The following is a 15,738-nucleotide window of genomic DNA, read 5'->3' as shown; positions in this document are numbered from 1 at the left end:
GAACTATAAAGGATATGCTGAACAAACAGAAAGGGGTGGAAAACACCCCCAGAAATAGGTTACATAATGCTTTGTTAACCTTGAATTTTCTCAACGTCAATGAGAAGGGAACAACGGCTGCAGAAAGACATTGGATAATGAAAAAGTCTACTGAACTAAATCAACCAGTTTATTTCAAGGATGTGCTGACCTCACAATGGAAGCCAGGAGATGTGCTGCGTTGGGGAAGGGGTTTTGCTCTTGTCTCCACAGGTGAGGAAAAATTGTGGATACCGTCAAAATTAATAAAGGTTCCATTTGAAGAAGAGAAGCCACTTGGAAAAGATAAATAACAATCCATTCACAAGGATGGCGAGCATACTGATGGTCAGAAATACAGATAGGTTGGGGGGCAGGGTTCTTTTCTTATCTCCACAGGAAAATACTCATCTTCAAAGAATTTAAGGGACCCTGAATACTTAATTACTGATGGATGGACATGTTCTGTAAGTATTAATTTTTTATATATGTCTTATTAAACATTTCTTTATAAATATGTAGAGCTGGTTTTGGAGTCGGACTATGGCTCAGTCCCTCTTCAATCCCAAGCCTGTTGATAAGAGATATTTCAGAGTTTCTGTCTCAGGTCAGGAGCCATGAAATGGACAGAATAAGAATAATTATGTACTTGATAAACTTTCTTTGCTTTTCCTCATATCTGTGTCTTTCTTTGTATGTCAGTATGTGTCTTTGTTGTTAATGTTTAAATTTCCCATAAGCAACAAATTTTCCTATAGCAATCTTTAAAGTTTCCAGGATGAAGATGGGGCCCCACAACATCAACTCAATCTGGTTTTCATGACGTCATGAATATTTTTTTAAGCGCTAAAATTAGACCTGTTTTTTGGTACCAACTGCAGGAGACAATTTCGAATGGTGCACATTTTTGACAACACTCTGGCCAGACCTGCTCAAAACGCTCAGAGACTAGTTACAATCTTCTTAGGTCAAAGGTTAATTTGGGAATTTTACCATCATTTGCTTTCACAGGAGCCCCTAAGAAGAACGCCACCCCCATGTCAGCAAGAAGCAATCTTAGAGGACGACGTCCCCTCTCCCAACAGAGTTTGCCCTCAGGGTTAGGGACATCATTTAGTGGTTGGTTTAGGGTTGAGGGGATGGGGGAGATATTTTATGGAATTAGGGGTATTTTCAAAAAAAAGGAGGGGGAGGGGATTAACTGGTTTGATGGGATGATTGGTATTTGTGAATTACTGTTTTTAGAAAATTGTATTGGTACTGTTTCTTGTATATTGATATATTGAATATTGAATGTGAGTGTTCCTACCTCTATTTTTGTATGCTTATAACTTTGTCTATATTGTATTGATACATCTATCATATTACAATGTACATTTCTACTTCTGATATTATTTATATAATAACATTGTTTACATTTGATATGTAATGACATTGTTTACAGTTGAAGATCATTGTCTTCATATATTGCACAGTTGTTTATTCTCTTAGTCTTCAAGTTAGATAGGTATTGAGAATTAATCAGGTCTTTTAGATACATAGAGATTATATTTAGTATAGATAGTATAATCTTCAGCCTCTTCAAAGAGGTGTAGAAAATGGCCTTTAATCTAACCTAGAATCTTCTTAATCTAACCTAGAACTCTGTGCCAACAAGACACAATCACTCCTGGCGACACCACTCTACTCCAGAGATAATGTTGAGCACCAAAGACACTTCACTGGGATCTTGTCTTCTTGGCAGAACTGGCCTCTGGGTTAAGAAAAGCTCATACCTCAACTTCTGACAAAGATACAGAATATCCATAAGTGGATGAAACAGGATTGTCTTATCCTGCCAAGACAGGGTAGGATAGTTCTAAGAAAGTTCCTTGCCTTTAATAATAGTATGTCAGTTATGTTAGGCCTTAGCCAAAGTTGGTTGACTCAACATTGCAAACGAGACTTTGGGTGATTGCCCAGGTAGTCAGTTGTCTCTGTCAATTGTTGCACATTTTGGATATCTCTCGTTTGTTAAGTAATATTTATTCCCTTCTCAGATCTTTGACGGAGTTGAAGATTATATAATTGTAGTTACTCTCTACATTATTTAGACTCCTTGAGATAGAATGTTTAGCAAAACTTTTGTTCTCAATATTGTTTGTTATATTTATTATTTGTTACTATTGTATATAGTTGTATTTGGTCTGGCTCTATCTTATTTAGACAAAAAGGGGAAATGTAGGAGAGACCCAGCCAATCACTTTACTTAAGGGCAGGGTCCCCCGAGGATATTTTTTACTTATAAAGATTGCAGGCGTGCTCCTGGCCGCCCCTTCTGCTTTCCTATTCACCGTGGGAACCTCTGGTTCTGTAAGTCTATTTCCCCATTAAAGCTGTATATATTATTACAATCTGTCTGCATTCATTTTACGCCGATACTCAGGCATAAGAATCAGAGGCAACTTCAAGTAAATGGCAGCCACTTTTCCTCCTTAACAAGATCAACGCTAGAGGCTTCTGTGTGCCTCCCCATGACTCCGGCTCAGTGGTCAGCTGGGCATCAATAGGAACTTGTGCCTGAGGCAGGCCTGGCCTGGCCAAGAATCAGCAGCACCCTGGAATTTATGAAGGGGCACAGTGTTTTCCTGCAGGCCACTGCAGAGCAGGGAAGGGACTCCCTGGCCACCATAAGGAAATGTGGATGGAAGCCACAGCTGGAGGTTCCTGGATGGGTTAGGATCACTTCCAAAGGAGCAGAGTACAGCACCTGCATAACAGGGCTAAGAAACCAGATGCAAGAAAGCTGGGAAAGATGATTTTCCCAAGACATCAGGCTCCCTGGCTTGAAAGATGCACTGAGCTGTTGCCCTCCAGTGTGTCCCTGTCTAGTTCCGAAGTCCTCGGCACTGAACTACATGCTAGACCCCACGAAAGACCTGGGATCTGCGGAGAGCAAGCTAGCCTGTGGTGAAGGCGATGGACATGTTTTACCTCCAGTTCAAGCTTCAGGAGCCAGAATAAGCAGAAACCACACAAGACAACATGGCTGCCACAACACTGCCTGACTCGAGCTGCCTTGTCCAATTTTAACCATCTCTATTAGAAAGTGAGAAAAATCTCACAATTTAAAACCTTCCAAAAGATACAATTCAATATAAAGTAGCTTTGCAAAGTCGACAAAAAAAAAAAAAGCAAAAGAGCTTTTCCAGAAATTTACATATATTTTCCGTTCAACAGCAACATAAACATGAACTATTAAATAGTGGGTTCTTTGTTCCCCTAAAAGGAGATTCAGAACACAGAAAAGTCTGGTGGAAATAGACTTGTGCCCCAAAGCTTAAAGAAAACCTAACTTTTGTGCTAAGTCAGAATGGTGATACTAATAAGATCTCCCACTACCTCCAGTCTGGATCTGGCTGGACCTACATGAGATGCATATGTCAGAGCCTGAGGCAGAAAGCTGTGTGTGAAGTACTCTCGATTTCTTTTTTCACCCCTCGCTGCTCCGTGCCCTTTACTATCTGATTTTACAGCCTTTCCCATCGAGAGGGAGAACCTCTTTCTCTGACTCCCCTGGGAGGCTGCCTGGTGTCTCTTGGCCCACTGTGTGTCAGAAGTGGTGCTGGGGCTCCTCTGAGAAAGGCCTTTCCTGTTGTTGCTCCTGCTCCTGGAAGTCTGCCAAGCCATATGACCCAGGCTGAGGGGCAGCGGGGGAGGGGGATAAGCCTTGCTAAGAAGAAACTACAATAGGAAGAGGGAGCCCATGTCTTGGCTGAATTACCCTTGACCAGCCTGGAACTAGTCACCTCTCCAGGGGCTGAGACACAGGGCTGGTCACAAGCATGGGTGAGCCTAGCTGAGTCAGGCGAACTGTTCCACGTGCCCACTTGTCATCTCCAGCAGCACTCAAGGGCTTCTGCATAAGCCCAGGGTCAAGCCCACCCCACCTCCAACAACACCACCTTTCTTCCAGGAACAACAGAAATAAAACAATTTAATCATTTTCTAATTTTGCTGACAAATAGGTAGTGTTCAACGAACTAACTGAAAAGCGAATTTCAGAATATACAATATGCTACAAAGTAAGAGCAGGGTCCTGATTTATCTTAAACTCTGAGTAAATCGTAATTGTAAAGAATATTATAACTGCTTGTAGGGACACTGATACTCCCAGATTGAGGACTTCCTGAACGCTTCCGTCACCTACAACAAAGGGTATCGTTTCCTAGGCTGACCCTACCTCTGGAGGATACAGATTAAAATGTTTAACTCTAAGAACCTAATATGGATTCTAGAACACTCAGATGTTAGCCTGAAAGGAAGAGGGAATGATACCATCATCACTCCGGTCTGTCTTTATCAAATAAATAGCAATTTCCTTCCAGCCAAGTTGCTGGAACTCTGACCTTCATTTCCGCTAGAGAACAAAGTGTGTCTCCTTCAGTAAGAGCGAGGCGGAACAGTGAATGGTTGTTGAGTGGATCTTCTCAACCAAAAGACTAGAAACTGGCTTTTAGAGGACAATAAGCCTGACTGAGCGAAAGAAGGAAGGACTCACTGGCCCGCACCACAGGAAGGAATGGATACTGGACAGCTTACAGGGCTGTGGGGAAACAGTATCACAGCCTGCTGATTTCATCCAGAGAAGGCTCTCAGGGACCCTGGCACTTGTACCGCCCCTCACCAGTAATGCCGCCCAAGAATCCACAGACATGTGGCTGAAATGCCTCCTGCAGGCTCTCTGTGGGACTGGAGAAACCAGCCCAGAGGTAATCTTTTACCGCCAGCATTGAAACCACTTTGTATAACTCCTGTGCAAACAAGAAGCCTAAGAAAATCCCGAGCCCCAGAGGACAGGAATAAGCTAGACAAGCTGGGGTCAGCAAGGGGCCCATGCAGCACCCTTTCCTAAGGTCGATGAAGATGAAGATGATGATGATGATGATAACCAACAAACAACTTCAGTTAGTTCTACCCAGAGCCCACCAGAGCTGTCTGGACACCCAAGATTAAACTAGCTCAGAGGAAGTACAGCTTGAGTTAGCTTTAAATTCTGCTCTCTGGCTAGTTATTGGTTTGCTCAGTGATTCAATCAAACTAATACTGGGCACACTGCTGGTAGCTTTACACTGTCTTAGATGCTAGAAGAATGTAAAAGGCCAGCATTCAGCTGGGAAGGATGTAATGAGGCCAGATCTACGGGGATAGTGAAAAGTTGGATTGGCAGCTAGAAAGGCAGGTGGCAGCACAATGGACGGGACAAACACAGTACCCCTCAAAGTTCAGACCCCTCAAACATTTCCCCAGGAGGTATAAGGAAATTAGTTAAGCACACAAGGCAGGAATGTTTGGGAAGCACAGAGTTAGTAAGAAGGCCCTCTGAGGTACTCAAGTACCCAAGGAAATGCAGCCCAAGTGGTATTTTCTACAAACCAATCATAACCTAGTACCGCCCAAAGCTCCCTATCAACAATGACCTCGAGCACCTCCAATTTCCCCAAAGCCTTTCCAGGTGGATGCCCCTGCCAGGATGCAAACAAAGAGGATGAGATAAGAAGGGGGAAATGTACCAGTGCAGGCCCTCTCACCCCACAGCCCTACAAGAACACTGGCTGCAGGTCCACTTTGATCTTACAGGGAGCTGCTCTGTGTGTGGTCTATGGGGAAATGACTGAAAAGATGATTCTCTGAGCTTAGCTGGCGGGGTGCTGGCCTCGCAGGCTCTAACCAGAGTTCCAGCCTCAGCACCACACAAACAGGGTGTGATGGGCTCACACACGTGACCCCAACACTAAGGAGGTTGAACCAGAAGAATTAAAAGCTCAGGACCAATCTTCGGTAGACAGTGAGTTTGATATGGGCCTGTCTATATAAAAAGTTAAAAAGACTATTTTGTTATGCAATGTGAATAAATACTCCACAAAATGAGTACACATTCCTGCTCTCTTATCTTTCAGAATGATTTGCTGATGCATTTCACAGAAAGAAGGTAACATGAACAGCTGAATTCTAGGACCAATATCATTGGTTACATTTCAGTTTTGTTCCTAGAGGAGAACATACAGGCGGCTAAAGTCAACCAGAGCAGGGAAAGCCTATTACACAGCAATGAGAGTCTCTGGCTATTGACCCAAGGATAGCAGTTAGATGTAGCTTCGCAGGGCCTGCTGCATGACCTGCTCTTTGGAGGTACTGGCCACGTGGGAGGATCAGATGAAAAAAACCCAAACCAACAGCAACTAACACCTGGTTGTAAGCCGGAGGGAGCTGAGAAAGGCTGACAGCGGTAGACAGGGAGGAATTCCTCCACGGTGGAGACAGAAGTAGAAGTGGCCCTAAAAGGCTGGGATATGGGAGACAGAGGAGGGCAAGGGGTTGGAGGAGGGTGCACATGAACTCTGGTGCAGAAAGGTGTATGGTGTTAATGGGACAGAGAGCACACTGGCAAGGACCACTGAGAAGTCAGAAAGAAAGCTGGGCACAGAACAGTTAATGCTCCCCTGCATCCTATTACAGGCATGACCACAGACAACATTAATGAAAGGTCATGAAAAGATGACATGGCAAAAGCCATTTGGAAGATCCAAGCGTGGCGAAACAGATTCAGATAGGGCACACGAGGGCTCAGGAATTCCTCGTGCAGGCCGCTGTAGTGATCAAGGTTTAATAGTGGTTAAGAGATGAGAACAACCTTGAGGGTGAAAATGGACAGGCACTCCCAGCAGAGCCAGGCCTGAGGCAGCCATCCTGCCGTCAAGGCTGGCCCTCAGCTGGTGTCTCAGACCAAACTCAGAAGAAGGGCTCACCCTGTTTCATGTTTGTACAAAGCTCATGGATGATGTTTCACACTTGTCTTTCTTTTCCAGACTCCGGAGTGCTGGCACATGCTAACGAGAGGGTGCCCCCCATAAACACTTGCCATATTGTCTCCACTGAATTCCCCTGATAAACAGTACTGAACATGGGGGGGTCACATAATTCAACAAGGGGAATTCAGCACATCTTGTGTGACTCCATGGTCACTTGGGAGGACTCTCAGAAGCTTGGCCTGGTGTCTTCCCTGCATGTGCTTGATTTATGCTGTGCCCTGTGACTACAATATGCCATGGCTGTGGTATGGTGTGAGTCCTACTAACTAGTGTGTCAAAGGACCTGATCTCAGGGTTCTCTGCCACCACAGGGGAAAGATCTATGTGGGACACGAATATGACTGAAATGACTTGGAACTGACCAAATACAGAAATAAAGAAAAGCCATGACGCAAAGTCAGTTATAAAAGTTTAAGAAAAATTTGCAATTGACTTCCAAATGTTAGTGCCTTATTTAGGACAGGGAATTTTTTTTTTTACTTTATCTATACACACATGCACGCATAACACACACTTGCCCACACAGGGCAGAAATGTTTTGAGCTTTGTTGATATAAAGGGAGATAAATAGGAACTCACAACTGCTAGCCCAGTGCCAGGCTCTATTCTAGGCGCCTTCCATCTATGTCATCAATCTGTCAGCGCTTCGTAAAACCCCATGAGGTAGATCCTACTACATCCATGCTTTGCAGCTGAGAAGACCATGATGCAAAGAGGTTAAGTAGCTTGTCTAAAGTCACGTGACTTGGAACCAAACTCTGGCACTTATTTGTGTAGCCTCTGTTCTTAATTACACTATAAAAAGAAATGATAGTCCCAGCTAGGGGTCGCTCTGGCACGGGAGAGTCCCCACACTCAGTGCCTCGCTCTCTTCCTGCCCTCTTCAGTTTATTTTATACCACAGACTAAAGAATCTACTTCTAGGCCTTGAATGACAATCAAGATACAGTCGCTAACACCCTGGACAAACGAACAGCTTCCAGCTGTTACACATTTTCCTTTTAGGCATTTTACTTTAAAAACAACAACAACAACAACAACACAGGTTTAGAGTCAGTTCCCATAAACAATAAGGAAATATATAAATTTCCCAACAAACTGTCTTAATATGCTTATAAGTATTCAAAAACAGTTTGGAGACATAGCTCATTTGGTAGAGTTCTTGGCCAAACGTGCTCAAAACCTTGGGTTTGTTCCCCAGCACGGCATAAACCTGGCTTGTTGGCACATGCCTGTAATCCCAGGAGAGAACGGGTTCCTCAGCTATATGGTGAGCCAAAGGCCAGCCTGGGCTCCATGAGACTCTATCTCAAGCAAAGTGTTTAAGAGGCAAATATACTAAAAGAGCTAGTGGATAAAAAGGGAAAATGCTACAAAAATATATAAAAGTTGGGTTTGGGGGGCTGGAGAGATGGCTCAGTGGTTAAGAGCATTGCCTGCTCTTCCAGAGGTCCTGAGTTCAATTCCCGGCAACTACATGGTGGCTCACAACCATCTGTAATGAGGTCTGGTGCCCTCTTCTGGCCTGCAGACATATACACAGACAGAATATTGTATGCATAATAAATAAATAAATATTAAAAAAAAAGTTGGGTTTTGGGTTTGTTTCATTTGAGGGCTTTTTGGGTCTTTTCTTTTTCTAAAATCAGTTTATACATAGCACCTGAAAATACAGATCTGTCACTGTTTGACTTAAGCCAAAGAAAACCGAGATTCCTGCAGAAATCAATATTGGGCTTGCAGGCCGTGGGTGCAATAACAGACAAGGTTCATCTCCAACCTTGTCAAAAGTGAAGACGGCCGGGCGGTGGTAGCGCACGCCTTTAATCCCAGCACTCCAGAGGCAGAGGCAGGCGTAACTCTGTGAGTTCAAGGCCAGCCTGGTCTACAAGAGCTAGTTCCAGGACAGGAACCAAAAAGCTACGGAGAAACCCTGTCTCGAAAATAAAAAAATTAAAAAAAAAAAAAGTGAAGACAGAGGGTCTGCAGCCCTCACTTCACTAAGAAAGCTTTGTAACAAGAGTTCCCTACTTTGAAAACTTCTTGTGTGACCATCTGACTACGTTTCTGTGCTGTCCTAGCAGAGGTCAGAAACAGCCTCCTGCTAGGGAAACAGCCCCCTGCCTCACCAATTCAGCTCTGCCCTGCAGGCAATCTCAGCTTCCAGTGGCCTCCCCCTCCAGAGTAACTGCTCGGACTCCAGCTTTCTTTTTCCTTTTTTTTTTTTTTTTAAAACTAATATTATTGAGCTCAGATTTTTTTTCTCTGCTCCCCTCCCTGCCTCTCCCCTCCCCTTCAACCCTCTCCCCTGGTCCCCATGCTCCCAATTTACTCAGGAGATCTTGTCTTTTCCTACTTCCCTAGTAGATTAGATCTATGTAAGTCTCTCTTAGGGTCCTCATTATTGTGTAGTTTCTCTGGGTTTGTGATTTGTAGGCTGGATTTTTTTGCTTTATGTTTAAAAACCACATATGAGTGAGTATATGTGATAATTGTCTTTCTATATCTCTGACTCCAATTCTTAAATTTAGCACTGAGCATCATTTGATAGAGGTCTTTGTTTAATTTCCTCAACAGGAAGACAGTTACTTTACTGACTCACTGCTCAAATAATTCTTAGTTTGAAAGTTTCGGACCCCAATTAAGCCTTATTATCCACATTGACTTAATAATAGTCTTCTGAGGATAGATTATATTCAGCCGCTCTGTTAGTCTGATTTTATTAGAAAGGAGATAAGTGTTATGCTTTGAATGCTTGTGTGTGTGTGTGTGTCTGTGTGTGTGTCTGTGTGTGTGTCTGTGTGTGTGTGTCTGTGTCTGTGTGTGTGTGTGTCTGTGGTGTGGACATGTGAGTGTGCACAACCCACCTGTCTGTGTGCCAACTAGGAGTTAGAGGAACACACAGTCATACCTGGCTTCTTATGTGGGTGTTAGAGATTTGAACTCAGATCCTCATGCTTGCAGAGCAAGCACTCCTACACACTCCCCAACTCATAGTTTAGTATCTTAAATGTCCCCAAAAATATGTGCTAAAAGGCTTAGACCCCAACCAGGGATGTTATTAGAGGCTGGGGAAACCTTAGGATGTGGGTGGAGGAAGCAACTGGAGTTGGAGGTGGACCCTTAAAGAGTATATTGGGACCCTAGCCCTTGCTCTGTTTTAGCTTCCTGTCCGCAATGGATGCTTGCATGCCTGAAGAGGGCACCAGATCTCATTATAGATGACTGTGAGCCACCATGTGGTTGCTGGGAATTGAACTCAGGACCTCTGGAACAATAGTCAGTTGATGGAGGTGGGTCTTGTATCTTATCTGTTGCTTTCATTGGTTAATTAATAAAGAAACTGCTTGGCCCTCTGATAGGGTAGAATTTAGATAGGCGGAGTAAACAGAACAGAATGCTGGGAGAAAGAAGCCGAGTCAGAGTCGCCATGATTCTCCCACTGGACACAGACGCAGGTTAAGATCCTCCCTGGTAAAACACCTCGTGGTGTTACAGGGATTATTAGAGGCTGAAACTAATGGGCCAGGCAGTGTTTAAAAGATTACAGTTTCCGTGTAATTATTTCGGGTATAAAGCTAGCCGTGCAGCCGGCCGGGTGCCAGGAACGTAGCCCCGCCACTCTTATTTCAACAGTCAGTACTCAACCTCTGAGCCATCTCTCCAGCCCCCATGTCAGGTATTCTGTCACAGTGACAGGGCATTTGTTAGGATATGGGTATCTGTAAAATAGCTCCAGAGAAACATACTCTCCCTGCTGAGAAAGAGGAGGAGGGCTAGGGGGATGGCTCGACAGTTAAGAGCATACACCAAGGACCTGAGTTTGGTTCCCAGAGTAGCTCCAGCAGCATGGATTCCAGCACCGTCTTCTGAGCTGCAAGGGCACCTGTGCCCAGTGAACAGATCCACACGTACACAAAATTTAAAAACAATTTTTAAAGGGGAGGGGTGTAAAGCGCATTCTTCTCTGATGACTGATGCATAACCCCCCTTTCTTGCACGGCACGAGTGCTTTGAGTGTGGTCCTTGGATTAGCAGCATCCCTCAGAGACTTGCCAGAAATGCTAGCTTTCTCCGGCCCCCACACCCACCAGGTCAACTTCCTCACCAGAATCTCCAAGGGTGAGGCCCAGGAGTCACTGGTTCACAAGAGCTCCAAGTGATTCCAGCAAACACTCAAGTTTGAGAGCCACTCTCTCTAGAGCAGAAAGACTCGTGACTGGGCTCTTGTGTACCACAGGATGTTGAGCAGTCACCCTGGCATTGAAGGATGCTGAGCTGTGGGCCTGGCACAGCCCCATATACCAAAGTATCTTTTGCCCTGCAACCCAAAGTGAATACAGACAGTTTCCAATGTTCCCCGGGGGCCAGCACTGATGGTGGAACTGCTGGCACAGACTTTGGAAAAGTGGGCCCTGACTTTAGGAAGCCCCTTGATTCTTTAGCTTTTCCTTTCAGGACATCCTAGTTCTCTGTGGCTTTTATGTAATAAATTAACTTCAGCTGGATCCTGCTATAAATATTCAAAGTTACTTTCCTAAGCAGATTTGTGGCAGTATACATCTACAATCCCTGTACTCAGGGGGGCTGTTCTGGGCCAGCCTGAGCTATGCAGTGGGGCCCTGTCTCAAAAATAAAAAATACATGACCACAGCCCTAGCAATAAGGGGTGGAGGCAGGAGAATTAGGAGTTCAAGACCACGCTGAGCTGCACAGTATATTCAAGGCTAGCATGGGTTACAGGAAATCCTGAGTAAAAACCGGGTGTTGAGAAAGCTCAGCCTGTCTGCCATAGGCACACAGTGACATGCATTCATGCACGCTTATGCATGCATTATTTACACACACTAATAGATACCACACAAAGATCTACACAACGGTACTTTGTGAGCATTAAGGCACAAGTTGCAAAGTTGCGCTAAAAAGGTATAAGCCGTTTTTTTTTAAATCCTGAAAAGTAGTAAAAAGGAAGGCTCACTGATCAAGGCAGAAGGTGAATCCTGTCCTTTTGCATTTGCTGCTGGTGTAGTACATCGCTGACTGATACAGCCTGGACTTGGTTTTTTCTAATGCACAGAGGTAGATTACAGGAAGAACTTGGGCTGGAAGGGGCAGAGCTGGATTCAGGTCTCAGCCCCATTACTCAGTAGCTTTGCTGTCTTGGTGATTACTTAAGGGTGGCTGGTGCCTCGGTTTTCTGACCTGCCTGTCAAATGGCCATCAGAATATGGTATGTTCTATTACCTTATGTTCCAAAATACTCTTGGCAGAACCTGACAAAGCATCCTTACCTCTGCTGCTTAAGCAGTAAAACAGACAAATATTCACACTGCATGGGATAAAGAAAGATTGCAAGCGAATGTGCTTTGAGAAAACTTCCATACACAGGCACTTCTGACTTTGAAAGGGTATTGAGTTTTGGAACTGCTGATCAGAGAAATGGACTGCACTGTTCTCATGGGGAATATGAGCTTGGGTTGATGATACACATACCCACACACATACACAGCCCAATTTTGCATTGTATAGAAGGGACTTTCTAAAGGTTAACTATTGCCATTTCGAAAGAAAAAAAATCTCAATCTTGCTTTGAACTCCACTTTAGAGTTTGTCCCTGAATGCAAAATAAAATCCAGTTCCTAAGAGTCACACCAAAATTCTTTTCCCAAACTGGACACAGCCCTTTCCTGCCATGGCCTCCCATACACCTTCCGCTCTGGTCACTTTAAAACATCTCACTACCACTTCACACTCCCTTCTGTCCTTTCGCCCTGCTGGGACCCAGGATCTGCATCCTCCCTTCAACAAGCCACTCCTTCATCCCTGAGGCCCTCTCCTAAGGATGGTTCTTGAACCCAGGCCAAGTTTCCTCCTTCTAGGTCCCCAGCATCTGGGGAGCGGAGTACGAAGGGCCACGTCCTCAGTAAGCCACTCGGCACTTGGAAAGAGCTATTTTAATGTCAGCTGACTTTACAGTTACGGTAGAGACGAATGAACAGGCACGGCTGACGTATTCTTAGATGAATACGGGAAGCCAAGATTCTAAGTCCTTAAGACATACGTAAACTGGACTTCTATGAGTCAAGGGCCATAAAGAGCAATAAATCAGAAGTTATATGAGTATGGGCACAGTGGCTTTTGATCCTTCTCTTATCCCCAGGACTTAGACACAGTATTCCTGAATGGAATGAATGAATTGTGGTACCTACAAAAAGGCTTAACATACACATCAGAAACCTTCAGTAGCAAGCCAGCTCCTTGGTGGTCTAGTCATTTGCCTGAATTCTGCAGGCAGGAGGTTAAAAAAAAAAAAAAAAGAGCTGATCAAGACTCCTCTGAACATCTGAGTCCCAGAGGAGCTTAGTAATCACTTTCCATAAAATGTTTATTAGCACCGTTCCTACTCAAGTAATCTCAGATATTCGGCAATTTACCCAACATGCATGAGTCACAAATAAAATATTTCACTGAATAAAGCCTGCTGACTTTAATAAACTGTTGTCTGTACTCCTGTTCGTATCATATAAATACCATTATTCTGCCCTTTGCCTTGTACATCCCCTTCTCTCTCACCCCATGTTCCCACTCTCCCGACACCATTTCTGTTTCATGGGATCCTACCAGTCCAGTCCCGTAAGGTCAGTTGCAAGCAAACTGGAGGGAAAATACGCTCACTGCCTGCGGGAAAGCCCTAACTAAGCTCATTCAAAAGCCAAACAGAAAGGTCCAGCAGGAGCTAGGGGCATCAAGTTTCCTTTTCCCTTTCAGAGCAGGCCCTCAAATTCACTCACTTCTAAAGGTGTAAGGACAAAAGGCTGGCCCCTGCCTCCAGCTTTCAGAGAACAGGAGAATATTCTCGCCAAAGCCCTTCCAGTTTGGGCCCATTGCTGCTTAAGACTATGGAAACTGGTTCCCTCAACTGTGGTTTAAACCTTTCAGGTTCCAAACTTGCTACACTTGTAAAGCAAGGGCGATTTCTTCAGGCACCTGACAGTGCCCTGAACACCTGAGGCCAGAAGACAAGCCCTGGGTTCCATTCCTGGCTTCCTCTGCTTCTCCTTGACTCGGAGAAACTAGTTACACCTCTGGGGCTTCAGTTCCCTCTTGCATAAAATGAAATCACTAGAGCAAATGAATATTTTCCAAAGTAGGGTGACCGGCAAAACGCAGGAACGCTGGTAACACAGATTGTTTTAGCCCTATGATAAATGATATTATTTCTTACTTTTGGAGATAAATCACTCGTCAATAATATTACTTGTAAATACATTTTCCTTTTTAAAATAAGTGTGTCTTCTTTTTAAAGAATGAATAGTTTTTATTTAAAAATTGAAAACTATTTGGTCAATTATGGGTTCAGATAATTCTAGCAGCTGAGGTTAAAAAGAACATTAAATGGTAACCCTCCCCCCCCCCCAACCTCAACTCCAAACAAACTGGAAGTTGGTCCCTGGAGTTCGTTTAAGGAATAAACACCCGCACCAGGTTCCAATGTAATCAGCCACTAGAGCTCTGGGTCTTGGAACGGGCCCAGGAGAATCCAGAAACTCTGAAGCACCCGGTGAACCTCCCATCAGGAAGACACAGGAGGCAAAGGTCTGAGGTTGGAGCAGCACCAAGGGACAGGGTTTGGGCGGCAGGGGGATGGGGAGTGGAGCAAAGGCTGGGCTAGAAGACCATGACCACTGGCGTCCCAGAGTTGCAGGGGCGCACTGGGAAGACAGGACGGGAAGCCTGGTAGGGGGAGCAAAGGGGAGCAATCTGGAGGGGTCCTGAACTCTTGGGCTGGAGAGACCCTGTGAGGCGGGGTCCCAGGATGGAGGGGCGATGAGCTGGATGGGCCCTGGGGCTCAGGTCCCTCTCGGGCTGGAGGGGAACAGTGAGACAGATCCGACTAGAGAAGAGCTGTGGGGGTGTATAGTGGCCCTAGGGGGTGCTGTAGGACGGGGTCCCGGGATGGAAAGGTTCTGTGGGTCGGGGTCCCGTGATAGAGGGGGCCGCTGTGGAACCAGGTCCTAGACTGAAAGAGCGCTAGGGGCAGGTAGGGGCTGAAGGAGCATGTTTGGGGTTCCCAGGAGCAAAGGCGCGCGGCGGGGGAGCGGTCCCGGACTGGAGGAGTAAGACAGAACCGTCTGGCGGCACCGGGTTCTCTGCGGAGTGCAGAGACGCGGGAGAGACCGGTGGCCGCTCGGCCCGGGGTGACCACAGGAGGGGAGGCAGAGCCGCGGACCTCCACGGTCCCCACGCCTCGTGGCCGCCCCCACCTCGCACCCTGGCCCCCGCGCGCTCCCGGACCCTACCTGTCCTCGCTAGCGGTGATCACGCCGTCCTCCTTGGGGATGAGCAGCGCGGCCGTGACGGCGTCCTGGTGGCCCTCGATCTTGCTCAGCAGCACCGGGCGGCTGCTCTGCGGCCTGGAGTGGATCTCGGCCGCCATGTTCGCGCCGCGGCCTCCCCCGCGGGCGGCCCATCAGCTGACCGCCGGGCGGGGACGCGCCGGTTGCTTGGGGCAACCGGGCCGCGTGTGCGCCACGCCGCCGTAAGCTCGCGAGCGCCGCCGCAGCTTCCCGTATTGCCTGGGAAAGCCGCGCAGACGTAGTTCTGTGACCTGGGAGAGAACCCCAGAAAAGCCTGGACTTTGACGAAGGTTAAAAAGCCAAATCATTCTCCCGGAAACAGATTCAGCTGAGCAGTAGCAGAGCTTAGGCACCTGACCCTCAAACAACACCACACTGCTTCTATCCTAAGAAGCCATTGTTTGAAAGTCAGACACACCCCGTTTGTAGGCATGTTAAAAAGTGAGAAATTGTGCATCTTAGAATATTTGAGCTGCTGTAGATGGCATTGGATGGTGAACACATCCCTGTTT

General features: G+C 45.9%; 1 protein-coding gene across 2 annotated transcripts in view; it reads right to left on the bottom strand.

Moving 5' to 3' along the window:
• Positions 1-15,349, bottom strand: part of Wdfy1 (WD repeat and FYVE domain containing 1) — a 56,354-nt gene extending 41,005 nt beyond the window's left edge. The window contains exon 1 of one of the 2 annotated variants that reach the window (XM_026786295.1): positions 15,170-15,349. In XM_026786295.1, the coding sequence (XP_026642096.1) occupies positions 15,170-15,306 (137 nt within the window). In that variant the 5' untranslated portion in view covers positions 15,307-15,349. The remainder of the gene's footprint in view (positions 1-15,169) is intronic. The other variant, XM_005361540.3, reaches the window with a different exon arrangement.
• Positions 15,350-15,738: the final 389 nt, after the last annotated feature.

The sequence above is a fragment of the Microtus ochrogaster genome, linkage group LG4 (assembly GCF_000317375.1).
Source record: "Microtus ochrogaster isolate Prairie Vole_2 linkage group LG4, MicOch1.0, whole genome shotgun sequence".
Classification (NCBI taxonomy): Eukaryota; Metazoa; Chordata; class Mammalia; order Rodentia; family Cricetidae; genus Microtus; species Microtus ochrogaster.
This window is presented reverse-complemented; position numbering and strand designations above follow the sequence as displayed.